At 53.7% G+C, this 27,554-nt stretch overlaps 9 protein-coding genes across 9 annotated transcripts; 3 read left to right on the plus strand and 6 right to left on the minus strand.

Moving 5' to 3' along the window:
* Nucleotides 1–332: 332 nt before the first annotated feature.
* On the minus strand, nt 333–686 carry G647_09040 (uncharacterized protein; the record flags this gene model as incomplete). The annotated part of the gene is made up of 1 exon (XM_008733345.1): nt 333–686. The coding sequence occupies one exon, from the start codon at nt 684–686 to the stop codon at nt 333–335; it is 354 nt and encodes a 117-aa protein (XP_008731567.1).
* Nucleotides 687–826: 140 nt separating this feature from the next.
* Nucleotides 827–2,724, minus strand: G647_09041 (uncharacterized protein; the record flags this gene model as incomplete). The annotated part of the gene is made up of 5 exons (XM_008733346.1): nt 827–1,005; nt 1,123–1,320; nt 1,378–2,070; nt 2,133–2,367; nt 2,470–2,724. The coding sequence occupies 5 exons, from the start codon at nt 2,722–2,724 to the stop codon at nt 827–829; spliced, it is 1,560 nt and encodes a 519-aa protein (XP_008731568.1).
* Nucleotides 2,725–5,365: 2,641 nt separating this feature from the next.
* G647_09042 (uncharacterized protein) lies at nt 5,366–6,358 on the minus strand (the record flags this gene model as incomplete). Its single annotated transcript, XM_008733347.1, has 1 exon — nt 5,366–6,358. The coding sequence occupies one exon, from the start codon at nt 6,356–6,358 to the stop codon at nt 5,366–5,368; it is 993 nt and encodes a 330-aa protein (XP_008731569.1).
* Nucleotides 6,359–7,628: 1,270 nt separating this feature from the next.
* On the minus strand, nt 7,629–8,904 carry G647_09043 (uncharacterized protein; the record flags this gene model as incomplete). Its single annotated transcript, XM_008733348.1, has 4 exons — nt 7,629–7,751; nt 7,845–8,226; nt 8,285–8,488; nt 8,537–8,904. 4 exons carry the CDS (start codon nt 8,902–8,904, stop codon nt 7,629–7,631), a joined length of 1,077 nt encoding a protein of 358 aa, XP_008731570.1.
* A 902-nt stretch (nt 8,905–9,806) lies between these two features.
* Nucleotides 9,807–13,178, plus strand: G647_09044 (uncharacterized protein; the record flags this gene model as incomplete). Its single annotated transcript, XM_008733349.1, has 1 exon — nt 9,807–13,178. The coding sequence occupies one exon, from the start codon at nt 9,807–9,809 to the stop codon at nt 13,176–13,178; it is 3,372 nt and encodes a 1,123-aa protein (XP_008731571.1).
* A 1,573-nt stretch (nt 13,179–14,751) lies between these two features.
* G647_09045 (uncharacterized protein) lies at nt 14,752–16,935 on the plus strand (the record flags this gene model as incomplete). The annotated part of the gene is made up of 1 exon (XM_008733350.1): nt 14,752–16,935. The coding sequence occupies one exon, from the start codon at nt 14,752–14,754 to the stop codon at nt 16,933–16,935; it is 2,184 nt and encodes a 727-aa protein (XP_008731572.1).
* Nucleotides 16,936–18,181: 1,246 nt separating this feature from the next.
* G647_09046 (uncharacterized protein) lies at nt 18,182–19,338 on the minus strand (the record flags this gene model as incomplete). The annotated part of the gene is made up of 2 exons (XM_008733351.1): nt 18,182–19,129; nt 19,189–19,338. 2 exons carry the CDS (start codon nt 19,336–19,338, stop codon nt 18,182–18,184), a joined length of 1,098 nt encoding a protein of 365 aa, XP_008731573.1.
* Nucleotides 19,339–20,992: 1,654 nt separating this feature from the next.
* Nucleotides 20,993–23,165, plus strand: G647_09047 (uncharacterized protein; the record flags this gene model as incomplete). Its single annotated transcript, XM_008733352.1, has 5 exons — nt 20,993–21,340; nt 21,395–21,611; nt 21,668–22,161; nt 22,222–22,656; nt 22,746–23,165. The coding sequence occupies 5 exons, from the start codon at nt 20,993–20,995 to the stop codon at nt 23,163–23,165; spliced, it is 1,914 nt and encodes a 637-aa protein (XP_008731574.1).
* A 955-nt stretch (nt 23,166–24,120) lies between these two features.
* G647_09048 (uncharacterized protein) lies at nt 24,121–26,377 on the minus strand (the record flags this gene model as incomplete). The annotated part of the gene is made up of 4 exons (XM_008733353.1): nt 24,121–24,314; nt 24,383–24,624; nt 24,683–25,789; nt 25,845–26,377. 4 exons carry the CDS (start codon nt 26,375–26,377, stop codon nt 24,121–24,123), a joined length of 2,076 nt encoding a protein of 691 aa, XP_008731575.1.
* Between the last annotated feature and the right edge of the window lie 1,177 nt (nt 26,378–27,554).

The following is a 27,554-nucleotide window of genomic DNA, read 5'->3' on the forward strand; positions in this document are numbered from 1 at the left end:
CAATGCAACAATGTAACAATGCAGGAGACATTACTACTTTGAGGATGAATGTAGAGGTACACACCAGGGCCCAGCCCACTTCTATACCACCTTCGGAGTCATACTCCCTTAACATTGCGCTCAAGCTGGTATTATACTGCAAGTAATTACAGTAGTATATCACGTCTCGCCGCGTATCGACATTTACAGTAAGTGGTGAAGTCAAGCCCAGCTGACCTACCCACCAACGACCCACGACCACGATTACGCATGGAGTGCCGCGACAAGTCCGACATTTACATTCTGGCCTCCCTGCCCGACGATCCGTCAAAAAGTTCAGCTGGGGTACAAGTTCACGATGCTGTTCCGGTCGATCGTCGGGCACGAGCCCCGCGACGGATTCTCCTACTGACGCTCGTTCTCCTGACAAAGACCGACGACTTCGTGTAATGGTTGGATGATGTGACGAGGCCGGAGCCTGCAATCTCCGGGTCCGAGACCGCGTGGGCGATCTCGGGCACCTTCAGCTTCATCTTTGGGGCGGCTTGCTTCATTTCTCGCAGGAAATTGTCGATCTGTTGGATGTGGTGTATGATCGTTGGAGTAACATTTTGTAAGAATACTTGCTCAAAAATTCCGAATGCGCTCGAGTGGTGCGTGAGGAGGCCATTTCGAATAGGACCCTTGTCCAGTGGGACAAAGTACATGACTCTGAGGTCGTGGTGTGCATTATTGGTATCTCTATCTCTATGTGTGGGTTCAGTATTATACTAAGAGGTAAGTACGTGGGAATGTCGCTGCCAACCGCCATGAGACAGGCTCTACAGCTGGGCCGTGTACCTCTCAATCACAAGGTATATTTGAAACCTTCTAAGTTTTCAATACACTTCCCCCCGGCGTCGACCCGTCGGTTTGCCCGGTAGAACTTGAACTCCAAGGCCAAGGTGATCACGGCGGTCAGCGCCGCGGCGATAATGCAAGTCAGCATCCCCGGCCTGTATGCAGGGGAGTCTTGCTGCCGGAAGACTGCCCTCTCGTTAGCATCCAGAACTCGGTGGATTCGAAAGTCTAGACGACATGAAGGCTGGGTGGACCCTGGTACGGGGCCGGGTTACATAACCACGCAGGGAAGTCTTTACGTACCTGTACTGCCAATGATGCCGCCTATGCCACCGAAGCCCACTAGCGTTGCTGAGCAGAGAGCGCGCTTCCACTGGCCTCGAATGTTGTTGGCCTGCCATGCCATGATGCAGGGGATATTGGCGTTGCAGCCGGTCGTGGCGAGGAAGACGCCGAAATACCGCGCCCCAACATTCTTGGCGTATCCTAGCAGTGGGAGGCCTGGAATACCCTAATTAGCATGGATGATACAGGGCCTGTAGGACCGCCCAAACTCACCGATAAGAAGGATGGCGGTATTCAGCAACATCAAGGGACCGCGGACGTGATATTTATCTCCGGCCCAAGCGACTGTGTACATGACAATGGCGGCGAGGACGTACGGGGGTGCGGTGAGGCATTGAGCTGCCGCGACGCTGAATCCCATGTCGCCGTTGAGAATGATGGGAAGGAAATACGCAATGGCATAGGCACATGTCGTCGACAACATATAAAGGACAGCGAATCCCCAGACCTTCAGGTCAAGAGCGTTTCGCAGGTATGCTCCTAAGTGAAACTCTTCAGGTGTAACGTCCCGTCGGTCATGTTCGATGCGCGCCACCATAAAATCAGCTTCTTGCTGATTCAGGAACTTGAGACCAAAGGAGGTGGTGGCGGAAAGCTCGGGAAAGTCGACAATGGTGATGTAAGATCCTAAGGCCAGGACAACAGTGATTGCGCCCTCGATCCAGAAGATATATCTCCATCCGGCTATTCCAGAGAGGATACCAGAAGGGGCATCTGGGTTTGCTGCCGTTGGACCGTAGTGTTGACCCCACCAATCCGGGCCGCTACCGCGGTTTTTGAGCTCAGAGCAACCATAGGCGAGAATTCCGGCGAAAGCAGAGGCACAAGAGCCAAGAAGGTAGAACACAGCATACCGCTTCTGGAGGTCGTAACGCGGATACCAGCAGCTGAGGAGATAGGCGCAGCCTGAACACAAGAGCCACTATGTCAGCAATGTAGAAGTAACGGAGACGATACGGAATCTTTACCTGGGAAGAAACCAGCTTCGAAGAGACCCAAGATCAGCCGGAGAGCGACCATGTCAGTCCATTCTCTGACGAAGCCGAAGACCAGCAGGGTCAAGCCCCACAGTAGTGTAATGGTCGGCAAAAAGATTCTAGGTCCGATCTTTCGGATCACAACAGTTGAAGGCGGTTGCAGTAGGACATAGGTGAGGAAGAAGACAACAACAATAATCGAGTACCGGCTGTCGACGAGTTGTAGCTGCACATCTCGGTTAGCATATATTTGGCATTGGAGTCGACAAAGCGATGGTGATGGCTCCATCAGAAGCGGCATCGTCTTGCATGAACGCAAGAAACTCACGTCGACGCCCATACCAGCGACAATTGCGTTCCCGAGATTCGTACGGTCCATCAATGAGACGGTGTACAAGAAGCCCAGGGTCAGGACCAGGCGTCTGTCGACCCGACGGATGATCCTCTTTTGTTCCTCGGGGGTGAACTGGGTGAGGCGAGGGTCGTTGAGATCGTCAGAGCCATCACTAGATAGCTTGGTCGAGGTTCCGCGCTCGACCTCATCCACAGCGACTTCTTTCGTCACTGCTTGCTGGGTAGCCATGGTGTCGACTTTGCAGGTAACAAAGAGTCGACAATTCCGAGAGAGACTTGACAGAATAGAATGAGAGGGTTTGAAGCTGAGTAGACGCGTCCGACCATCTGGAGCAGATTTGGGTATTTATCCCATATCGTGCGCCTACCTATACTGGCATCTGTTGTGGCTTTAGTGGTAAGCCCTACGGTAGGGGCTGCTCCTCGATCGCTAGCGGGGGATTGCGGTCATGGCTCCGGTCTGGAATGGATCGGGCCTTACGGGGGCGGACCAGGGGCGAAAGAATCCTTGTAAAGAATTGTAAGAAAATACAACGTGTGAATGAAGTGCCAACGAGGTTGGTGCCATGGATCTGCCTCCAATGTCTCTGATCGATCCACCACACCCCAAGCGGGCGGGGGAGCAACATGGAGGACCTGTAGAGCCCGTAGAGCATGGTGATCTCTGGGTAGCTGAAGACCTCACCAGAAGCTGTACTTCAAATTCTCCACGAAGGTCCAGCATAGCTTCAAGGCCGAGTCATGACGGAAGGATGAACCCACTGTCGCGCTCCAATGTCAAAAGAGAACGCGGCTCTGGCGAAGCTTTGGCGACCAGGACCAAGTCAGGCTTGACACATCAGCGAGTGCTATTTGGTGCTGAGTGAAGGTCAAGTGAAGGGCGTGTAAAGTGAAACAAATTGGACAGTCAAGAGATGCTGATCCGCCAAGACGCTAAGAAGCTGCACTATAGAAACTTCCGCCGCACCAGTTAGTCATCACCCACTCACCCCACCACCCCGAGCATTCCCCCAGTATGGGTGAATATTACCCCTGTGAGTAAGACCTAAGCAACCAGTCACACGACACTCCGATCCGTCGGCTTTACTTAGCTCCACATGAATTCGCCTGGGTTGAGATATCGAGACGCTACTACGCACCCGAAAGCCACTCGTCAAATAGCGACCGCTCTGTGCGGCCGCCTGGAGGAAGATGCAAGGCCCAACAATCCTCATCTCAACAAGCCACATCACAGGTCAATCATTCATTCAATCCTTCGTCCGTCTCCTGACCTCTACCTATGCGTACATATGTTCCTGCGAGTGGACACCAGGACAATTGGAAACCCACACGTGTAGAGAATCCTTCAACGTACTGTGGGACTCAGGTCTCCTCAATAACCCCACAAACCCTTTATTCATTCCAGTCAGGCGGCATTGCTGCCTGAACATCAACATCCGTCTCCGAAGCTGACACCGTTGTTTTGCTCCATGGCCTTTGACCCTTTGGAAAGTTGCGCATCGCCACCGTCCATAGTCAAAAGCCAGCGCTCCGCGGGAAGGCGATCCAATGGTGGCTGAACAGGGTGGCATCAGTGTGTTCTGCCAGCTTTCCAGCATCATCGGTATGTACACGCTCCAAAGGGTTCGCCTTTTTGGCGACATCTCAGCGATAGGACGAGACCAACGCAGACTCTGCATTGTTCTTAGTCCACAACACGGCCTTCGTACTTGACAGAATGAACCCCCCTCTTTGATAACTGGTTGCAGATAGTTACGGCAGTTCCCTTGCTTGTGCGTCCGATATGACCTGACCGATAGATGGAATCTTTCCTGCTTCCTCCGCCGGCATTCACCTCAGCCATCGGGTTCTTTTACACGACGGGCCTCGGGGTTATGCAGCTCGTTGACAGTCGCATTCTAGTCTTAGGCGCGTCAGATCCAGCTGGGCCACGAACAGAATCAGTCCCCGAGCTAACCGCAGGATACCGCGACAGGGTGGCTCACCACAGCATGACGCTCTCGACTCTAGCGCCGACAAACCATTGCCGAATCAAATTCCCCAGCCTGTCATCAATGCCACCAGTCGGTCTCCCGCCTGTGCCAAACCGGTTCAGAACTCGGTCTCTCGTATTGGCCAAAACCTTGCCCGGGCGAAGGGAGCTCTTTGCAGACAGCTAGAACAGTCGCAAAAGCCAAAGTTATGTAAGGGACTCGATAGTCACAGGTATCGTGCACGTCAAGAAGATATTCGGAACCCCTTCATCTCGTGGATCTAGCCCACTGTGTCGTTATCATCCTGCAAGTCATGGCACTGTTCATCGCAGGACAGCCCGCTCATGATGTCGGTGGATGGGTAAAGAACTTGATCTTCCGTGCCAAGTCCAAGTCTTTCGGGACGTTGTGTCCTGCGCCTCTCACCTACTTCATACTGTATCTACCAAGTTGACTAATTCCAGGATGCAGTCTTCGGTATCCCTTGCAAGCGACAAGTCATCCTTGCCAGAATACAAGCGACAAGTCATCCTTGCCAGAATACTCCAATGCCATCCGGCGACGCAGGCCATCATGCTTGGCTTCGTCAGGCTGGGCAAGGACATTCATTATCTTTGCTCCGGGTTCCAGCGCGTGACGATGAGCCAATTCGAGCGCGCGCAAAGGGGGTCCTCGCCGACAACATGCTTCGCAGAACATCACGATCCGATGGACACGATTAATTCAATGCTGCTGTCGATTCCCGTTTTTGGCATCGGATCGGTCGTGCTCTGTCCCTGCATGGCAGGAACAGTATTTCCTTCTGTGACGGGGTGCCTACGCCAATCCAGTCCAAGCACTTAGGCACTCCTGGCGTGGTATGCAAATTGAGTTGACCGCCTTTCGACCACGACTGTTTTACGAGGATAGATACGCAGCCTCTACCTGACCACTATTATCAGAAAAATTCTCTGCTCCGCGATCCGTCTTTAAAAAGCAATTGCCCTGGACCCCGCCCCGACTGAGCGCGAGGGTAATATTGGCGCCGTAAACGACCGCCTCACAAGGCCCACCGGCAACGTTGTATGCAGCACATTGGTCGATGCAAGATTCAATACTGTACGCCACCACGGCAGTGATGTCGGCTACGGTTCCTCCGCTGAAGCTGTCGACGCCCAGCGGCCAATCCGTGTCGCAGAGGATAGTCCAGGTTGCTGTGCTGAGCAGAGACGAGACGTAAGATTTGTTGTTGTCTGAGGGGCAGTTGTAGCTTCCTTCGGAGGAGGTGGGTGTCGCGGCAGAGGAGGTGGAGGTGGAGGTCGCGCTCGTGGGTACCGACGAGGATGAGACGGTTGTGGCGGTCACTGACTCGGTCGTGCTCGCTGTAGTCGGTGTTGTGCTGGTTGATGTTGCGGTGGTCTGCGTGATGGCTGCAGACATGCTGCTCGACTTCAAGGCAGGAGATATCAGTACACCGTCAGTGCGAGTGAGGAGGGAACAAATCCATCTCACCTCCACAGCATCAGCCTGAGAGCCTCCCGAGCTATTTCTACTGGCAAGTACGCCTCCCACGCTGCCTCCGATGATGGCAGCCACAGCCAAGGCCGTCGCAACTGCGATCACAATTATGAAATTCTTTCTGCTGAGCCCACATATCCTCCGTTTTGGATTCTGTTCGGACCATGCTGGCGTCGCCTTATCGCTCGCAAATAAAGGGTGGACGACCTCAAGACCGCCGTCTCCCTCGCCGCCTGTCGAACCATCGTTGTTGGTATTGTTGGGATTAGCATACGCGTATGCGTCGGGATAAGGCTGGGCAGTTGCGACAACTTCTTTGCCATGGTCCACGCTCGACACAACCTGTTTGTCGCTGTAGGAGGACCGAGCATTAGTTGATGGTAATGAAGCCATCCCAGCTCATGCGCCCAAAGGCATCAACGTGAAGGAGAGAGGTTGAGAATGAACGAGATCGCCGAGGTCCGCAACTGCGAAATGTCAAGACTTGACCGTTCGAACCGGGTTTCCAATCATACGAACGGCATCTAAAGAAGTGGATCCTCCTCTCCCCAACTTAGAGCGACCTATACCATAAACTGAGGCGGAAACGTCTCGCAAGCATGGCAGAAAGACGAAACAGTGGAGATCTGCATAACAAGCGTGGCAGCAGCGACACATGCTGCGTCGACGGGAAGCCTGAAACCAGCCACATGGTGCTATAAGGGGCACTCGGCGGTTAAACAGGGAGGCACATGAAACACAGAAAACTGTAGCGAGAACAATTGAGCGTTAGCACATCGGAAACTAAATGACTGGACCGGTGTGGTGGCATCCATGCTTCCTGCACAGAGATCAAAGCCAGAGGGAAGAGACAAGAAGTGGCTCGTCACCAGAGAATGAAATCTCCTTGCGCCTCGGCGCCAAGCTTGCAGCGTTGTGCCAATCAAACTTAGAATCGGCTCAAGCACTCTTGGGCTTGATATTGGTACTGGGTACCCCGGTACATAGGCGAACCCGAGTGGAAAGGGTATACGTCGCAGTCCAAGTCCAGAACTCTCTCGATGAATTCCGAGTGAACGTCGTGTCAAGTAAGGGTAAAGCGAGCTGGGCATAAGATGACGTTAGATGGCGAGAGGGGCCGGAATGTTGCCAATTCTCATCGCTTTGAAAGAGCTGACTGAGAGCTCATGTTGAGAGTGACGAATACAGGCAAAGAATCGTCTGGTGTCGCGGCGTAATGAGGTGGGAGTCGCACAGCAGAGCCGCATGACTGGTATGCTCAAGAAATCGTGGCGGGAAGCCAAGTGACGAAACCCTCCGTGGTCGTGAGGCGTCCAAGCGATAAGAGATGTGGCTGCCGCGTTGGGACCGGTGGCGGTGGCGGTGATACACGAACCTCATGGCTAAAAGGAGCAGGGACGACAGATACACACTTCTGGAAAGGCGGATATTAGAAAGAAACGGGCGGGATTTGCTTAATATATTGATGATATCAGTCTATACACTCCATGAAACTAAGCCTCCTGTTCAGCTATATCGGTAGCCTACAACTACATCCATTCCTGGGCCGTCAACCGGGTCATGGCTTGCAGATCCTTTTGATGACTCGTGTTGTGGATGCGGACGCTGCCGAGCTGGAACGTTCGCAGCCGATAGCATGATCGAAGCACAATCGTGTGGCAAGCTAGGACCGGGGCAGACCAAGGCCTTCTCTTCTTCCCGTGGACGCAGGATCGAGATATGGCCTTTCGCCTATACCCGAGGCGCGCACGCCAGTTCTGTTTCCATCCACAAGGTGTGTGTCGGGCTAGATTGGAAGAATCGGTTAGCAGTGTTCTGGAAGATCATGGATTGAGATTATAGGGATCAACGCAGCGAGTGAGCGGACGTGGGGACATACTGTCGCGGCATGCAGTGTGCACGCGTTGCTCCAAATGGCACAAGCCTGCTTTGTCCAGTGCATTCTTGCTACACAGTCGTGGTTCCTCGTGATCAACCTGAGAACGTAATCCCGGATCATCTGATCTTCATAGGCATAGACATCATTGATCCGAGAGACGTGCAGCCCAACACCGGCGAAAAGGGACTTCCAGCCAGTCACTGGGTGAGTACGGATGACCGGGTGCACAGGGGAGAAATTCATGCCATGATTCAATGGCGAGCCGCGGGGCGAGGTGATTTCGTAACCACCGGCTTTGGTCGCAGACTCGAACACTGGTTGAGCACAGGTTGCCGTCAAGGACTCGAGGAAGGCTTGCATCGGGGGGGAGAGGCGATCGTAGCTGGAAGAAAGAAAGCATGTTAACAACCGCACGGCGAGCACGAGTTGACGCAACCTACAGCTCATAACCAGAGACCCAGAGAGTGTCTCCGCCACTCGGAGGTGTATCTTGCATGCGCAAGAAGCTGAAATCGGCGGGGCATTCTTCGAACAGACAGTCACTGTGCCACTCTCGGCTCAGGTCTTTTGGCTCGGTCGAGCTGTTGGGTCGGTTCTTCATGGTTGCATATAGTTTCTTCATGGCTTCTGAGTTGATCACATAGCTTCCTGTACGTCAGCACTGTAGTTTGCGCTTCCCAGGGGTGACTGACATGTTCTCATCTGTCGTGCCGTCCGCCATGGGAATGTTGTTGGGGTCATTGTACAGCGGGTGGACGTGCAGTCCATGATCTTCCGGTCTGCCCGTCAACTTCCCTAGTAGATCGGTGATTTTCTTCTGCTCCTCAACAGTCAGGTCATCCTGAGGCGCACGGAAGAAGACAACGCCACGCTCGCAGATGGTGATGGCGAGGTCGCGAAGCTGAGCCTCAGCGTTGGAGGCATTCAGCATGTCCTTGAGTTTGGCCGTCGGGTACTCGCGCCCAATAATCGGCGTTACGTCGACATATTCGAGATGGTCGATCGCCCCGGAGTTCTTCAGCGGGGTGCGCTTCAACTTCATGTGTGAGATCGAACCCATTGTTGGTTGGTTGGTACCGCTGCTCTATGGTGTTGACTAGCAGTTTCTCGTGATGCCAGAGGATTTTGATGGTCAGAAGTCGCAGCAGCAGAGACGACGGAGCTTCAAGATATCATGAATCCTCTGATGCGTGGCAGTGCGATCGTCGTCGTGGGGCCTCCGAATTGTGCTGGCATGGAGATGTATGCGGAGTCTTCCACTCAAGGTCGGCAGTGGGGAAGTCTGTTGACCAGCGTGCCAGCGTGAGATTGGAGTAGAGACTTCCCCATGGGGCCTAACAAGTATTCGCTTGTCAGGATCTATCTGCCGAACCCGGGATGGGGATGAACAACAGGTTCGGACCCGATGTCGAGGGTGTCCAAGGCCGCGTGCACAGTCGGACCGCGAGTACTCAGAGGTCGACAAAGAGTGGAGTCGGCCAATCCCAAGACACAGCGAATGATTGACCTATATCAGGACTGTGTAGGGATGGCTTTACCGGATGGGCTCCCACCAAGCCTCGGGCCAAGGTGGGCGTCGTGGCTTACTGCGAAAGCTTCAGCCATGGCAGCTGTGACGGCCACTCTCCGGGTGTAAGGTGGGATACAGACACAACTGCCGACGGGATGCGACTTGAGTGTCTCTCACGTCTGCGACTTGGCACGGGATGTCACGGTGTCAAGTCACAGTTGATCTAATTAGATGTTGGAGAGATTGGAGGAAGCGGGAAATTCCCAAATTGAAGTACAACGAGATGGTCACGTGAAAGCGCGTCACCGAGTTACCGGAAGATTGTCGCGTTGCCACGCTTTCACTGCCCACAATTGCCCCTCTTTGTGGTTTTTGACTGCGGTTATCCAACAGGTTCGTTACTACCTCTCGCTACTAGGTATGTATCATCCCACTCGCCAATCACCAAGACGATGGTGTTCACCGATAGCGACGATGATGATCTAGATGCCCCCCGCGTAAGACAAAAACATGCTCGAGCCGATTCATCTCTTGGAAAGGTGGACAAGCCACATGTCGATGTTCCCACGATCTCAAAGCTCAATCCTGAGACTCCGCGCCGATATGACAGCCCTGACATCACACTCGATGCGGATGGTCACAGTTCAGGGAAGCAACCTCAGTCTAGCCCCCATACAATCACGCAGACCCACTACGACTCAGCCGATGAAGAGCTTAATCGGCTCGAGCGAGAATGGGAGGAAGATCATGAACGGTCAGCAGAAGACACGAAGCAAAAACCCAGGGCCAGGGCGAAAAGAGGCGCGACACCACAGATACTCCAAACAATTGACGAGGAGTTGGCACCACGTTCCAAAGCCAGAAGGACACAATTGACCACGGGTGTCGGAAGGCAGGGACCTGCCAGAAAGCGTCGAAAGGTGTTAGTTCACGGAGACACCGACGATGACCAAGATCTGATGGAATGGACCGTGCCTGAGTACATGAGGGATCGAAGAGCCAATTTTGACGCGCGCCTAAAACAGCTCAAAGAAGGTGGACTGGAACTGCCTCCTAATTACGACGAGGTCTACTTCTCTGACGAGGAGCACTTGGAAGATTTGCTCGAACGACCAGACTTTCCGCTATCGACCGCCACCAGAGGCTACAAGGATATTGAGCTCCCTCACTCTTTGGGCCTCATTCCAGCACCAATTGCACAGTTCTTGCGCGACTATCAGGTTGACGGCGTGAAGTTCTTGCATGAGCTCTTCGTCTATCAACGAGGTGGCATTCTCGGTGACGATATGGGGCTGGGTAAGACCGTCCAGGTCATTGCATTCTTGACTGTGGCTTATGGCAAGACTGGCGACGAACGTGACAAAAAGAGGATGCGGAAAATGGCCCGGTTAAGACAGCGGTACCCCAAAACCCTCATCATCTGCCCAGGAACGCTCATGGAAAACTGGAAAGATGAGTTCCAGCGTTGGGGCTGGTGGTATGTTGAGACTTATCACGGCAGTCCAACACAGAGGCATGATGCCCTCCTGCAAGCTGAAGCGGGGATGCTCGAAGTTATGATTACCACCTATCACACCTATCGAGCTCACAAGGAGGAGATCAACCTGATCAAATGGGATTGTGTTGTTGCCGACGAATGTCACATCATTAAAGAACCGAAATCCGCAACCACCATAGCCATGAACGATATCAACGCACTCTGCCGCATCGGCCTGACCGGCACCGCGATACAGAACAAATACGAGGAGCTGTGGACCCTCCTCAACTGGACGAATCCTGGTAGGCTAGGACCGATTGCGACGTGGAAGAAATCCATTTGCGAACCGCTCAAATTGGGTCAGAGTCACGATGCTACGCAGTATGAACTGGCCATCGCCCGAAAGACAGCGAAAGCGCTTGTGCAGAACTTGCTACCCAAGTTCTTTCTTCGACGAACGAAAGCTCTCATCAAACATCAGCTACCCAAAAAATCAGACCGCGTCGTCTTCTGTCCCCTCACTCCCACTCAGGCAGAAGCCTACCAGAATTTCCTCGATAGTGACATCGGCCAGCTGGTCAAGAATGCCACTGAGTTCTGTGACTGCAACCGAGTGCCAAAGAAAAAGGCGGGCTGGTGCTGCCACATGACACTAGAGGATGGGACTCCTTGGCAAAGTTGGGTCTTTCCTGCAATCAACGCTTTGCGAAACTTGTCAAATCATCTGGCCATCCTTATTCCTCAGGGTACTGACCCTAAAGACAAGCAAGCAAAGGATCTTGACATGCTTGAGATTTGCATGCCTGACAAGTGGCGGGAAATCTACCGGACTCGTGACAGCATCATGCACACAGGCAACCCAGAGTACTGCGGAAAGTGGCGGGTCCTAAAGAAACTCCTCAACTTTTGGCATGACCAAGGCGACAACAAAGTCCTCATCTTCTCTCACAGCGTTCGCTTACTCAGGATGTTACAAAACCTGTTCATCAGCACCCAGTTCAACGTCACATACTTGGATGGGAGCATGGCGTACGACGAGCGTTACAAGGCTGTCAGAGACTTCAACACCGATCCCTCTCAATTTGTGTTCCTCATCAGCACCCGGGCCGGAGGTGTTGGACTGAATATCACCTCCGCCAACAAAGTGGTTATCGTCGATCCGAACTGGAACCCAAGCTATGACTTACAAGCTCAAGATAGGGCATATCGAATCGGACAGACCAGAGACGTAGAGGTATTCCGCCTGATCAGCCAAGGTACGTTGGAGGAAATAGTCTACGCTCGGCAAATCTACAAGCAACAACAAGCCAATATCGGATACAACGCGACAAGCGAACGGCGATATTTCCAAGGCGTCCAGGGCCGCCAGGACCAGAAAGGTGAAATCTTTGGCCTGCAGAATCTGTTCGCATACCAAGGCGAGAATCAAGTACTACGAGATATCGTGAACAAGACAAATATTGCCGAGTCCAAAGCCGACGTTCGAGTCGCAAACCTGGAGCTCGAGGAGGATTCTGACGACAACGGCTATGAAGCGGGTGGAAATAACGAGGATGACAACCCACGTCGAATCAGGGCAGAGTCCGACACGGAGGATGCAGCACTGTCCCAGCTTGCTGCGGAGATAATTGGCGACGATAGTCGTTCGTCTCGATCCAGCTCAGGGACGCCATTCCGATCAATCAAGAATGCAGCCAAGAAACATGACCCAATACAGGCGATTCTGTCTTCGGTTGGCGTCTCGTACACTCACGAGAATAGCGAGGTTGTCGGCTCTTCGAAGGTCGAAGCGCTGTTGTCGAAACGTGCTGAGGAAGCCGCAGCCAGCAAAGAGCGTTGGGGCACACAGGAGCAAAAAGCAAAGGTTTTCGAGGACGAGCCGTCACAGCAACTGGTACACAGCGATGAAGACGACGATCTGTATGAGAATGTTTATGACAATACCTTCCATGAACGGCAGCGGGAGAAGAGAACCGACACACCTGATGGCGGAGTCAAATACAAATATCGGCCGCCTCAGGCTGTCAGGAAGAGGCAATTCTGCAGTATGGCAAAGTGGGCAGGGTATGGCGACGACGTTGTCACTTTTGCATTGGTAGTCGAGAACTGGACGCAGGCCGAAAGAAGGGAGTGTCTTGATCGGTTTTACCAGTATCGAAGGGATGTGCTCCGTGGACGTGTCAGGAACAAGGATCATGAAACGCAGGAAGGGTATCCGAAGAGTGTGGCAGAGCAAGTAAATGAAGTGGAAGATACTCACGTCAAGATGGAGAAGAGAATCTCTATGAACCTGGAGACCAAGGTGCAGCTTGAGGTCGAAACGGAAAGCGAAGATGATGAGCTTTGATTGAGGTTCAGGTCAGATTGGAATGGCGTCCAATACTATGCGACGGACACGAGATGATGAATTGATGGTGGCACGACTTACGAACTAAGATACCCCTTGTATGAATATGTGATAACATTGGGAGAAACAGCAATGAGCTATTCAGCTTGGAAGTGATCGCCATGTCCACGACTTGTTCCATCCATGCACATGTTTATTTCCATGTCTTTGACAAGTCCAAACGAGGCACAGAGGAAGAAAGTGTGATTATTCTTCTCATCCTCCGTCCTGCTTCCATGCTCCCGTCGCCGCCTTCGCTATCGTCGACTGGCAGAAGTGCGCATCGCCACGCCGCGACTGTGCCAAGGGCTTCACCGCACGTGCTCTTTTGAGAACGTAGCAAGTTTTGGGTACGAACAGTCAACGGAGGGACAGGGTCGAAACCAAGAAAAAATAATGAAAAACAACATGTTTCTGGTTGCGGGGCATTGGCTTGTGGTGAGAATGGCGGTGTCCCTTGATTTTCCTTGTTGGAATCACTCGTCGCAGATGGAAATCGAGCATGAAAGATGCCGTGGTGCCGTGGTTCAGACGGCTTCGTGCTTCGAGGGTCACGTATGTTGGCACTTGTACGGGGGCTCAAGGGATTGCTCTCCAGGTTCTTCGACTATCATATATTTGGGAAGAATTAGGCAAACATCTGCTCGGTATCAGCCGCCACCTATTGTGCTCACATCCCAGATATATCATTCCTGAGACGTGACTTGCCTGTTGCACAGAGCTGGGTGGCTGCCGATGGGTTTCCCTTCTTTACTGTACAGATGGCGGACCCGTGCTCGTCATACAAGTCGCCAGATATAGTTCGCCGAGGTGGCAATGTCCTAGACCTAACAAAGCATCTAAGCCTAGCCCAACGTCTGACTTCCTGCACGAGTTTCCAAATCAGAACGATAGGCGAATGGTGGTCCAGGGGTGCACGGGCAACGCATACGCGCGACCCTTTTGCGCAGTGACAAAGAGAGATATGAAGTAGAACTCAGTATGTCTGGACATGTGTTTCGGCACTACCTGTCATTAGACATTAGCAGTGCCTGAGAGAAAGAAGCTGCGAGAAGCAGGTGAGACTTCGCAAACGAAACACAAACGGTGCCAAGACGCGCTAACCACCTTGGGCCGAAAAAAAGCTTGGCAAGAGTCCAGCGAGTCACGCATTCTTTCACATGGACTGCGACTGCAACTGCTGCCGCTGCCGCTGCTGCCTTCAGGTTCACGTTCACCTTCCGCTTACACGGCAAACCATGAGATGATTCAAAAGAGCATGCACCGGCATCAGCAAAAGTGCAGGCTATCTTTGCTACTCGCTCTACACGCTCGGAGCCACAGCCCTTAGCTTCCTGAATCCACCATTTCCGAGTTGTTCACGCCCTTTTGCATTTGAAATCACCGCCACTCCCTTCCCAGACACCGCAATCGCAGCCGCATCGCTGGTCTATAGGCAAGACACGGGCGACAAACTACGTCAAGGCGCAAGGTCCTTTCCACGCTACCATTTAGGCCTGAGATGACGGCAATCCCTTCCTTCGCAATTCCAGACATGGACGCGTCACACCTCGACGACAAGATGGACGTGGCCTCGTCGCCATTTCGGCACGTTGACGATATCGACATCGAGCTTGACTCCGTTCGTGAATCTTCGGTGATTGGCTCCGTGCAGGACGAGATGATCGATGACGCGGCGGTAGCTGCCGACGCGGTCTCCGATGTCATGCAAGACGAGTTCGATGAGGCTCTCGCCGACGATGATATGTTTGATGACACAAGACAAGGCCCACCTGAACAGCAGGATCCCGACTACAACATGGATGGCTCAATTGAAGAGGTGCAACGTGATGAAGATGAGGATATCTTGTACGAAGATGAAGATGACATTACATCAGGACCTCCACAGAATGATGCGATAGTTGAGTACGACAGCAATCAAACCTCGCAAGGCTATCTGGAGGCTGCCGCTGAGGTCGTCTTAGAAGACCTTGACCACCAAACCGAACCCAACGAACGGCAAGACTTCCCTACTAATGAGTCAGAGAGCCTTCCAGTCAGCGGCAGTACCGTTACCGGGGATCAACTCGCCAACAACCTTGACCAGGACCAATCACTAAACGTTTCCGAAGAGTATCTAGGAGAAACCCGCGAGGAGCAAGCTCATCAGCAACACGATGCTCTCCCACGGAGCCCAGAAGACCCTAACCAAGTTGAGCCCGCGGAAGAGCAAAACGAACCTCAAGGTAGCCTTGAGGAGCTACACGAGCCCCAGGCAAGAGCCGAACCCGACGAGTCCCTAGTATCAGCTGATGCCGGAGAACCGGGACAGCAGCAACATGAGGTATCGGCCAAGAGCAATGCAGACACCGAGGTTCCCAAGACTATGCATCCTATAACTCTTTACTACCTCGAAGAAGAAATGTCGCTCTTTCCGCCTATGCTTGGAGACGCGTCGAGCGTGTATTTCCTGTCTGACTCATCGCTAGCCTTCGAGCCGTTGGACAAATTGCTTGCGGCATGTCGTGAGATTTTGGTCGGGACTTTGGATCATCACGATGAGCTTGTGCTGGACGTGCCTGGGCTCGGTCTCCACATTTGCGAAGATTCGAAATATGCTGCTCAAATCACCCTAGCTCAGATTATCGATGTTTATCTTCGCCTTTGCCACAACGACGAAGGCCAGGAGGCCCAGCCTCTATATTGCCACCTGAGCAGCAGAGTTAGTTTAGCATCCCAATACGCCTACCTCGCAGCTGCGAGTGGCGAAGGCAAGACGTATGCCGAGATCGCTGCAGATCACTCGCATAGTCCGGAGTTGGAAGACGAAGAGACAGCAGTAGCGGATCAAAAGCAGGCAATGGACAGCAGTCATCCCTCGACCGGTGCAGAAGCACTCGCCACCGGCGACCAGACAGACAATCTTCTGTCTAAGGATATCGCTGAAAACAGTGATAAACCAGACCTCTTTGATTTGGAAGACCAAGCCCAGAATGACGCTGCTGCTCAGATCACAGCTACCACAGTGGATGCACCCCCTCCAGATGCGGACAACTCGGAAACCCTTGCAGGTACCGACACATCCGAACAGGTCGGTCTTCATGGGGATGATTATCCTCGAAATGGCGAGCAAGAAGATGGGTATGACGAGGTTCCAATTCCCGAAAGTGCTGGTGATGAGCCAGAGCAAGGACCTGGGGAAACTGATCGCTCGTATGAGGATCGTGATGACGAGACGAACAGTTCACACACTGTTGATGGCGACCCGGACGAGGCATCTCTCCAGGCTGACGGTGCCGGTAATTCTGGCGCAGAGATCTCCGGTAGCGGCCATGGTCCCGTACAGGGAGACGATGTCTTCCCACCAGAAGATGGCATTGTTGAGCCGGACTCTGGGTACGGGCCTTACGATGACGAGGAGCTCTTTCCCGCTCCACAAGACGATGTTGGAGTCCGCGAACCAGATGTCACCGCAGATATCCCAGCCGGAGACCAGAATACGACCTTACAAGACCTCGCTGCGCAAGATCCACCACAGGATGTCGTTTCGTCTACGAACTTTGATGATCTCCATGGTCAAGAAAAGCCGCAGTCCGCATCAACAGCCAGCATTCCCACGCTGGACAACCTCAGTCCCCCCATAACACCCAAGCAGGCCAAGCGAAAAGCTGAAGATGCTGACGAGCTTCTGTTCCTGGATCTGGACACCCCGGACCCCAAACGGCGACGGTCTTCGTAAATACCTATTGCTGCCACGTTGCTACCGTCCTCTCACCGTCGGTTGGTTCTGGCCACAGCTCCAAGCCGTGGATTTGACTCGCCCTAACGACTGAGCGCGACGATCGAGCCGACAAGCTTGCACCCAGACTACTGACCACACTCGCCCTAATTTCCCCAGGAACTCTCGTAGACCCCCTTGCTTTTGTTGCTCTTTGTGACAACACCCTGCGTCTGCGTTTCCAACGTAACCGGATTGTTTTATACCCCTGTGTTACTAACCTTAGTTTTCTCCGGTCAACATTGCCCGTTCGGTACTATTATCAGCAGACATCCTCGGTTTCTCCGGTCGTGGAGCACGAATTTCCAGTGTCGCTGAGCATCAGATCTCGGTTGCCGACAGACAATGACACGATCGTATCCTCGTGGCTGCAACGGTTGGGTGGGTGGGTTTGCAGCCGCAGTAAGTAGTATGAAGGAGGAGGAGACAAAGGATGGACTGGAATACGGAAAAGCGATCTTCATTCCTGCCTTTAACATATCTGTGCTACAACACTATAGCTGAGAGAAGGATGGTCATTGTACTGCTATTCTGCATGGGAGAGAAGGGAATCGCTTGTGCAGGACGAGGAAGTCGAAGATGGCCTAACGAAAGGAGAGGCATAGTCAGGGTATTGTGGTTCACGGTGATGCGGGATATCGGAGCACAAATTATCAGCATCAGTTTCCATATGACAACCCAAGTTCGACACTGGGACGCTCATGTAACGTACGGGGTCACCGCGTGTTGCAGCTCGTTGGTGTTTCGTGTGTCCCATAATTGCCCAGTTTTGTTATACTTTGTGACGGTGCCGTGGGAAGGCACGATCACGTGACCACAAGTCATGTGACTGGGCCAATCAGAGGGTCCATGTTACGCAGCCAATTGTGTGACGCGTCGCAGAAGGTGAAATGAAGGTGAAATGAGCAGCACAGCTCGCTGAGGGCAGCAACAATCGTGGCCACACTCTTTTCATGTCTCATTCTCTCTCCCTGTCTCTCGCTTCTGTTAACTATCACTGCTCCCAAACATCGGCAGATTGCGATGATCTTCCTCCTGCAGCGGCAGAGATATTACCGGACAAACTATCAGCGAGCTCCCACGACGACACGATGACCAGCAACTCGACCCGTCACAACCTTCTGGCCTCTATTCCAATATCCAAGACGTGCTGCTTCCTGTGTTGCTTGCCATGGTAGGAACGCGCTGTCTACTGGACACGGACGCCTCATGCATGGCTATCGACCTCCTTGCTCTTGCCGGCCAAGCCCTTCTCTTCCGCGTGACCAACGCTGCTTGACTCGTCGTCACTCGTCTTCCTGTCAATCATGGCTCCGTCACCGGCATTCTTCTTCATAAAGGGCAGGTGTCCTTTCTTCTCCTGGAATCTCATCACGACGAATCCGGTGATGGTCACAATCCAGAAAACATTGTATCCAATAACACTGCCATAGGTCGCGCTGTTCTGCCACCCAAGGAGGGCGTTGAAAATACCCCAACCACCTCCGCCGTTCAGCTCCGGGTTGCAACAGTTGACGTGCCACACACTCTTGCGGATGTCGTACGAGCCAGGCCCAGAGCCGTTCTCTGATGCGTCGCCACCAGTCGCCTTGTTCCAAGCATCGGTCTCGAAGTACCAGATACTGCGTGAGAACAGACCGGCCGCCACGAGATAGAGAAAGCTCGTGCTGGCGATGAGGAACAATTGCAGAGGAGCTTGATTGCCACCCTTGTAGATGAGGAAGCCGACGGCGCAGCCCGCGAGCAGACCGCAGACAGTTGGTAACGGGATGGAGCTTGCCTGGACACCAAGGCTCACACCACCAACGAAGACGATCGCTTCGATGCCTTCACGCAGCACGGTGATGAACGGGAGAAGAAACATGGCATATTTCTCAGCCCATGCCTTGAAGCGGTTCCCGAATCTGGCATGTTTGTTGTCCTTGGCCTCCAGTGCCTTGGCGAGCTTGACCTTCCACTTCGCCTGCATCTTGGAAATGCGCAGGAGAGCAGCGCCCATAAGAGCAATGATGATTGATGCGACTAGGGCGAACACACCCTCCCAGATGTCCTCGGCCGAACCCCAGCTATCGGTGCCAATACCATAGAAGGCCCCGATCATGCCGCAACCTATAATCAGACATATCACGAAGCCGACGAGGACGCCGTACCAGACCTGCAGGAAAGCACAAGGTAAGCGATGGAGCTTGTTGACAGAGTACAATAGGAAGGTACCTGGTTGCGCAGCTTCTTGTAAACACTCCGGTCTTTGTCCGGTCCAAGTTGCTGTTTGAGAAACGAGAGCAGAACCGACACAACGATCGTGGTCTCCAATGTCTCTCTGAACACGATGAAGAAGACGGGAACGGCGAATACGTCGGGCATCTTGAAGGATATCTGGGTTCTCGCCAGGTAAGTGCCTAAGAATGAGGCTTTCTTCGTCAACTATTTCCGCGCTCCAAGCAGGCAAAGCCTCTGCCTAAGGTAGTCGGGTGAAAGAATGCTGCAGGAGAAGGGGCACGAGGGGAGACGGAGGAGATTGATCAGATAAGATATCCTCTCGGGAGGGAAACAGCAGAGTGCTGGGAGGTTGCGGTCTTGGCATGGAGCATTCAGCGCAGCGGAAATAGCAGCAAGAGCAACAGTCGACTAACACCGATCAGTTGACGCTAGGATTCTCTTGCGGTCTTTCCACGCAGAAAGTCAAACTTCGCCGATGTCGCTCTTCAGCAACATCAGCCAACACGAGGTTCCACAACATGACTGCTCAAGTATGACTTCTCCCTGCAGCCTCCGTTTGCAGCAGGCATTGGAGAAGCCCGCCCGTCCATGCAGTTCCGTAGCGCGGAACGCACGTCTTGATTGGCCGACTGCTAGTCCCCCCAAGTCGGCTGATGCCCGGTACGGCAAAATTCCTCTTCTCGGCCCGCCCCAGCTGGAGGATTTTTGCAGCTTTGCTTGCACATGGGCTTAGTTGAGTCGATCTGCACTCCATGGCATGCATCAACCGAGATGTGCTCGAGCGACTACGGGTTGCCTACTTTGGTACCGACATACCAAACACAGACACCGGGACAGCGAATGCTTGGTGTTCGCTTGTTCGAAAGCTTGAACCGGGCTAGATGTTCACATGCTCGAGGCCTAGCTAATGTCAAGCAAAAAGCAGGTGAAAATTCTTTGCGGAGTAGCTAGGGGTGTGTCACGGAAATGGTGGACGAGCTCCGCCCCTGCTCACCGGCTGCTGACCAGTTTTGATCAGATAAGTAAAAAGCACCGACCATACGAGGCTCTCCCCTTCGCCTATTGGTTCTAGATCTTGATAAGATCAGATGCTCCGATGTCGACATTTATCTGATCCGCTCAGACCACCGCAACCAACATACTTGGCGTCGCTCCCACCCAAATCCGATTCGATGCCGTTGTCTGAGAGCTTGAAAGCAGTGTCGCACCACGATCAGGCAATAATCACGCTTCTGCCAAGCAAGGTTGGCGGTCGCCAAGCATCACCTTGGCAGTGCTCTCGCTTCCTCTTCACGCCTACCAGACCCCCGCAGCATGTGGGCCTATCCGGGTGTCTCAAGGAGTGTATGCTCTGTCGTTGAATTCCCGCCGCGCGTGGCCCCTACCTTCCAGGCTGTCAAAGTCTGGTAATCCCTTACGAACTGCATGCATCTTGTCACACCCAAATGCACGACCCGCATGTCTAGCCCATTTCCCGCGCAACGTGGTTCCCGACTGATGGTCTTGGCTCGCTTGAGTGATCCTCCTGATCGGGCAAGTTGTCTGATCATCTTATCACATCGCGCACCTGATCCTTCAGCTTTTTTTACACATCGGAGGAGTATCGGAGGCGGCCGCTGCATCGCAACGATGGATCGCGAGGAATTTCTCCAGCGCCTTGCTTTTTCCAGGTAGGTGGCATTGAACGACCTTGGGGTTGAATGATCTTATCTGATCTTGATAATCGATATCCCTCCTCTCATCCAGCGACCAAGTTTCGTCTGTGTCTGCCACATTTCCTAAGGGGAAGAGCGGAGCAATGGCTCTCTCACTGTCCTACTTCCTAGTCATATGTGCAGCTTCCTTCTTCTCCTTTTCTTCTGCAGCAACGCGCGTGTACAACTTTACAGCTGGCTGGGTGACTGCAAACCCAGATGGGCAGTTTGAAAGAGCTACCATCGGAATCAATGGCCAATGGCCCCTGCCTCGCATCGAGGCCGATGTGGGCGACCGAGTCATCGTCAACTTGAAGAATGACTTGGGGAACCAGTCTACCTCGATCCATTTTCATGGACTGTTCATGAATGGCACGAACCATATGGACGGTGTGGGCAGCGGTACTCAGTGCCCTGTGCCTCCGGGAGCTACTTTCACATATGACTTCAACGTATGACAGCAGGCAACCCTGTGTGCATCCCTTCAGTGGCTGACTCCCGACCAGATCACCCAACCGGGCACTTACTGGTACCATTCTCACGTCGATGGCCAGTATCCAGACGGCATGAGAGGGCCACTTATCATCCATGACCCGGAGAATCCATATGCCGACCTCTTCGAACAGGAGCTCGTGTTGACCCTTTCGGACTGGTACCATGAGCAGATGCGGACGCTGGTCAAGCAGTTCATGAGTGTGACCAATCCTACTGGCGCTGAACCAGGTGAGACAAAGATAGCCTTTGATACGAATTTGTGGCGACGCTGACTGCTTGCTTAGTACCACAAGCGGCACTCATGAACGACACACAGAACCTTCAGATCCCTATGCAACCGGGAAGGACGTACTTTATCCGCATCATCAACATGGCCGCATTTGCAGCACAGTACTTTTGGATTGAGGGCCACACTTTCCGCATCATTGAAGTCGACGGCGTCTACCATGAGCCCACCGAAGCCAGCCAGATTTACGTCACCGCTGCACAGCGGTACGGCATCTTACTCACAGCGAGGAATGACACAACAGAGAATTTCGCCATTGTAGGATCGATGGACCAGGATCTGTTCGATGTCATCCCCGATGGGCTAAACCCAAACGTCACGAGCTTTTTGGTCTACGATGCTGAAAAGGCCATGCCTACGCCTCAGTTCATTGATGAATTTGATCCTTTTGATGACATGACACTCGTGCCTACTGATGGCAAGGAGCTCTTGGAGGATCCTGACTTGGTCGTTCAGCTTGATGTGCTCATGGATAACCTCGGTGACGGTGCTGTGAGTATCTCATGCACAGGTGACACTTTTGAGCAGGATATTGGCTGACTCGACGTGCAGAACTACGCCTTCTTCAGCGGCGTCACTTACGTCCGCCCCAAGGTACCCTCCTTGTACACGGCGCTGACGACGGGAGACCTCGCTGTGGACCCGCTCGTTTACGGTGTTAATACAAACGCCTACATCCTAGGCCACCAGCAAACCATCGAGATCGTGGTGAACAATCATGACCCTGGCAAGCACCCTTTCCATCTTCACGGCCACGAGTTCCAAGCTATTATACGCGGGGATGACGACTCTGGTGATTACGATGCCAATGCTGTGATTAACGGGTCGGTGGTACTTCCTCGGAAACCCATGCGGAGAGATACGCTCTTGGTCAGGCCGAACGGACATATTGTGATGAGATTCAAAAGTGATAACCCGGGAGTGTGGTTGTTCCACTGCCATATCGAGTGGCACGTTGATTCAGGACTTGTTATGACTTTCGTGGAGGTATGTTGTTGTCATTGCCCTAGACGCCCCCGTGCTTCGTCATGTGTCCTTCACGTCTTTTATTTCACCGATGCTGACTTTAGACACAGCAACCGCTCGTCCTCCAAGAGACTCTCCCTAGCCGCATTCCGGCCGACCACTACGCCGCCTGCGCCGCCATGGACCCACCCATGCCGACCCTCGGCAATGCAGCCGGCAACACGGAGAATTTCTACGATCTTACCGGTGCCAACGTCTCCCCTGACCCACTACCGGATGGGTTCGAGACAAAGGGAATCGTGGCCATGACATTCAGTATCCTTGCAGGACTGCTCGGCGTGGGCACTGTGATCTGGTACGGACTCGGCGAGATGGGCACGATCGAGACCGAGAGGGAGAAAAGGAAGATCGCGGCGATCGCGAAGGAGAGGGGCGTCGTGGGCATGACAAATACGGGATCCAGTGGCGTTGCGGAGGTAGCGAACGGTAGGACGGCCGGGCAGGGCGAGGAGATTTCGAGAGCGGGATGAGATGAGACGGGATAAGACGAGATGAGATGAGATGTCATGTCGAGACGAGCTCGATTCTGCCATTGTGGAACAACGGGAGACTGCACGCATCAAAAACCGAGGCCGTCCCTCGCGTCTCCTGCGACTCCTATAAATGGTGGTAATAGCTCCGCTACGTTGCGTCGTTGCGTCGTTGCATCGCACGCACTATATAGTTCCCAGGGGTATACTCTGTAATTCCTAGAGGTATAATTCCTATATAATTCCAGAGGTATACTCCGTAATCCGCACAGGTATAGACCGGTAGTGGTGCGTATCAAGCCATCCGCGGACCAGTCTCTGTGACGGAACATGCGCCAAAGACAGATACTGTACTTAGGTTCCACCTCATATTGAATAAATCATAAAATTCGACCCATCAATGCACTACGTAGGTAGGTACCACTGGTGCCAACGACGAATGATCCGATTCGGACTGATAGTATTATTCTTTTTGTTGTTGTATTCCGCCGACATTGGCATCGGGACGACACAGGGCTATATCCATACATCCATCGATAGCTATAGATAAATACAACTTGGAAGTGAAGTGAAGTGAAGTGAAGGCGAGCACCTAACGAGGAGGTATAGTTAATCTCATAAGGTACCAGGTACCTAAGTAGGTATCGTAACCACCTAGATTATTAGTGTTCATAGAGTACGGAGGACTTTTTTATTATATGAATCTCGGGTTTGCAGTTCCACACACTCGCACTCGCACACACGCACACTCACACACGTATGTACCGTGTACGCACACGACCTCCGAGTCAACGTGAGAGAGCACTGGTCAGTAGCTTGGAGTACAGGGGTCTTAAATAGTATAGGCCACTGCTACGCTAGCCTCAGCTGCGGTGCTTTTCTGTTTTGTTTTGGTTCTGTTCTACCTCGACGTGCCCTTGCTCTCTCATTATATTTCCACAACCTCTACGAACCTCTACGAACCGGTCTCCTGGCTCAGCGTGACCTGGTCCGTGACAAGCATGCCCGCGATACTGGCGCTCGTCAACGTCGACAAGACACCCGAGAACAAAGCCGAAAGCGCGACGCGGGAGACGTCGCCGGCGCGAGAAGGAGCGATCTGTGACAACACGCCGATCTGCGTACCCAGGGATCCGAAGTTGCCGAACCCTATCGAGCATTGAATTAGTCATTGTGTGATGCGGATGGATGGGATCGAGCTGGAAGGGAAAGCATACCGCAAAGAGCATAGGTCGCAATCAGCCTTGAGCGCGGGCTCATGTTGATGTATTGCGCCTCGCTGGTGAGACTGTTATACGCGACGAACTCGTTCGCGACGACCTTGATGCCGATGAGTTGACCGACCTGGAGGAGATCGCCACGCGGGACGCCGAGGAGGAAAGCGACCGGATAGCAGATGTAGCCGAGGATAAGCTGCAGGGTGAGATATGCTTCACCGTCTTGGGTGATGTTGATGTATCTGGTTCGCAGTGTTAGTGCGGGCCCCAATTTTGAACAACAGATAGTCATGAACTCACCTTCCCCACCAGCCGAGCAGGCCGTTGATTAGACCGATGAGTGCGATAATGCAGAGAAGTGTAGCCACAATCATGCCCGCAATCTTGATACCTAACCAAGCGCCATTGGCAAACGCGTGAAGTGCATTCGTCGCGCGGTGCTCGTCGTCGTCAGGAATAACCACGCGTCCGGACGTGATCGTCTCCTCTGTTTCGGGATATCGCATCTTGGACACCGCCAAGGAAGCCGGAATGGACATGATACAGCTCGATACCAACGCCTGGGGGTTCAGCCCGAGGCCGATATAAGCAACCAACACGGAACCCGCAATAGTGGCGAAACCAGAACACATGACCTGATGGATTTCGGCGAGCGTCAAGTGAGGCACGAAAGGTCGAATCAACATGGCCGATTCACCCTGTCCGATGAACGGCGACGCAGCAGCAACGACGGCCTCGGCACCAGACACGCGCAAGCTCCAGAAGAAGAAGACGGCGAATTTGCCGATGAACCATTGCAGAATGCCCAAGTAATACAGCACCTGCACGAGAGCGACGAAGAAGATGATCGGGGGCACGACACCGGTCAAAAACCAGTGCAGATCGATCACGCTGTCTGCGGTCAAGAAGGAGGTGCCTTGGTCGGCGAATCCCAGGAGAGCGCGCGCGAGGAAGGAGATGAAGTTGAAGATGTCGTAGCCGGCTTTGGTGCGGAGGACAAAAACGGCGATGACGAACTGGGTCAACATGCCGCCGATGACTGTGTGCCAGCGTATCTTCCTCCTGTCGCGCGACGTGATCCACAGCACGGCGATCATGACCGCGAGACCGAGCAGGGAAATCGCACGGTTGCCGCGCGTGTTGTCTGCGGATTCCGCCGACACGAAAGAGCCGACGAGAATGGTGGCCAGCGCAACCAGTGCAGCGAGCCAGATGCGGAGTTTCTCTGGAATGGCCTGGTAGACGCGCACGCCAGTGTTGTTCCAGGCCCAATGCATCGGACGGGTGACGGTGGTGATAGGAACCCAGAAGAAGATCAGACGGAGGGTGATGGCCAGCCACAGGAGGAAGGGTTTCAGCCAGCCCAGGTTGTCTGTGCGGTGCAGAACGAGGCCGGCAATCCACCACCTGTCACGAGTCAATGAGTAAGGGTTTCGACGCCAACGGACCCTATCGCACTTACCCGGTGAAGAACAGCCAGATGAAAATGTGCACGAAGATCTTGTATTTCGCGTAAGACCGCGAGATGCGATGTTTCTGGCCATCGTCCGAGCCGTTCGTCATGACCCGCGTCGGGTCGACGGTTCCCTTCTCGGCGTCGTCTGAGTTGCTGAAATCCTTCTCGTTGATCTGCTCCGAGGGCTTGCGAAGCTGATGCTTCAGGTAATCTTGAGGGTTGTTGTTGACAAAGGCCATGTGGTTGTCGGCGGTAGTGCCCTCAGCATAGAGGACCTCATCGCGCTTGCCGGACAGTGAGGTACGACCGTGGTGGAGGTGCTGGTGCTGATGCTCATGGGAGTAGCGCAGCGTCAGGTCGGGGTTCTCGTCGACGCTCTTCTGCAGCGAGAGGTTGTGCCCGTGGTCGGGGAGGTCGTGGTGGGTTCGTCGTCGCTCACCGCCCTGCGCAGGAGCATCGATCGGGTGGGCGGCGTGGACACCGTCGTCTTGGACCCCCCGGGTGTCTTTGGGGTCAATCGAGTCTGGATTGGAACTCATCCTGGAGGCTGTCTGCGCTCGTACTTGTCGTCGAGGTACTTGGACAAGACGGTGGACCGCAGGAAGGAGAGTGCCAACAGAAGGACGGGCACAAATGCGACGAAAGTGATCAACCAGGGAGACATGGTGGAGAGGTTATGTATTTTGCAGCGGCGGCCAGTGAGCAGCAGCGCTGGACGGTTATCGTCGACATGCCGTAAAGGGATGGCAGCTCCGACGAGCTTGACCAGGGCTTCACAGCGCTTCAACTGTCGATTGTGCGAACGTGAATTCAAAGTGGATCGCGATGGCAGTGGATGATCTGCCCCGCCAACCGCGGCACCCAGACTTCCAGGCCTGTGACTGGCGGGATCGCGGCGGATAGGCGTCGCCCAAACGCCACTGAGGGCTCAAGGGTTGCAGCGCTAGAAGCCTTGGCTCTGGATTGGGGGCATGCCCGGAGGTCTGGCTCGTGGACGCTCCAGGCGATGCATCATGCCCTCGCCAGCAGCGTGTCTATCTCTCGCTTCAACCCCCCCGAACCGAACGGTGGTGATAAGTCACGGATCTGACTTGCTGAAGCTGGCAGTTCGACCATTCGGCCCAGCAATCGACCCTCCGTGCGCCCTGCCAAGTGATAAGGGCAAAGTGCATATTGATCCCACAAGGCTCAAATGGCCTGCTCCCACTGCTTCCCCTTCGCGGTCACCGGGCGAATGCAACCTCGACTCCCCGTGCTGACCTGCCTTCTCCTCCCACGGGCGAATCGGACACGGCGTCCTCGATCTCTTCCCTGTCAGCGCCGGTTATCCATTTCCCACGCTTCGGTCGCCTCCGCGTTCTGGGCAGCTGCAAGCAGTTTGAGGCCCGTGACAGTGGGTAATGAGGGCACCAACGGGCGACAAGAGATAGACGAGATATCTCGAGTAGACCACTCACAAGCACACGACATTCCTATTGCCCTTTGCCACAATCTCTACGTCGCGTGCGTGACGCCCCTCCACCTGCGCCCTGCTGCCACCTGCAATCTGCGCGCGAACTTCCAGAAGTCGCCCTGGCGTTGCCGAGCACAACTGGGCTGACGATTGCCAATAATGCACTCTCGAACTGCACAAGCAAAAGAAAGCGACGTGTGTTAATGCACGTGGAATGGCATGACGCCGTCCTTCCAACTCCTCGCTACTAGTCCAGTTCGTCT

This window comes from Cladophialophora carrionii, assembly GCF_000365165.1.
Source record: "Cladophialophora carrionii CBS 160.54 unplaced genomic scaffold supercont1.8, whole genome shotgun sequence".
NCBI lineage: Eukaryota > Fungi > Ascomycota > Eurotiomycetes > Chaetothyriales > Herpotrichiellaceae > Cladophialophora > Cladophialophora carrionii.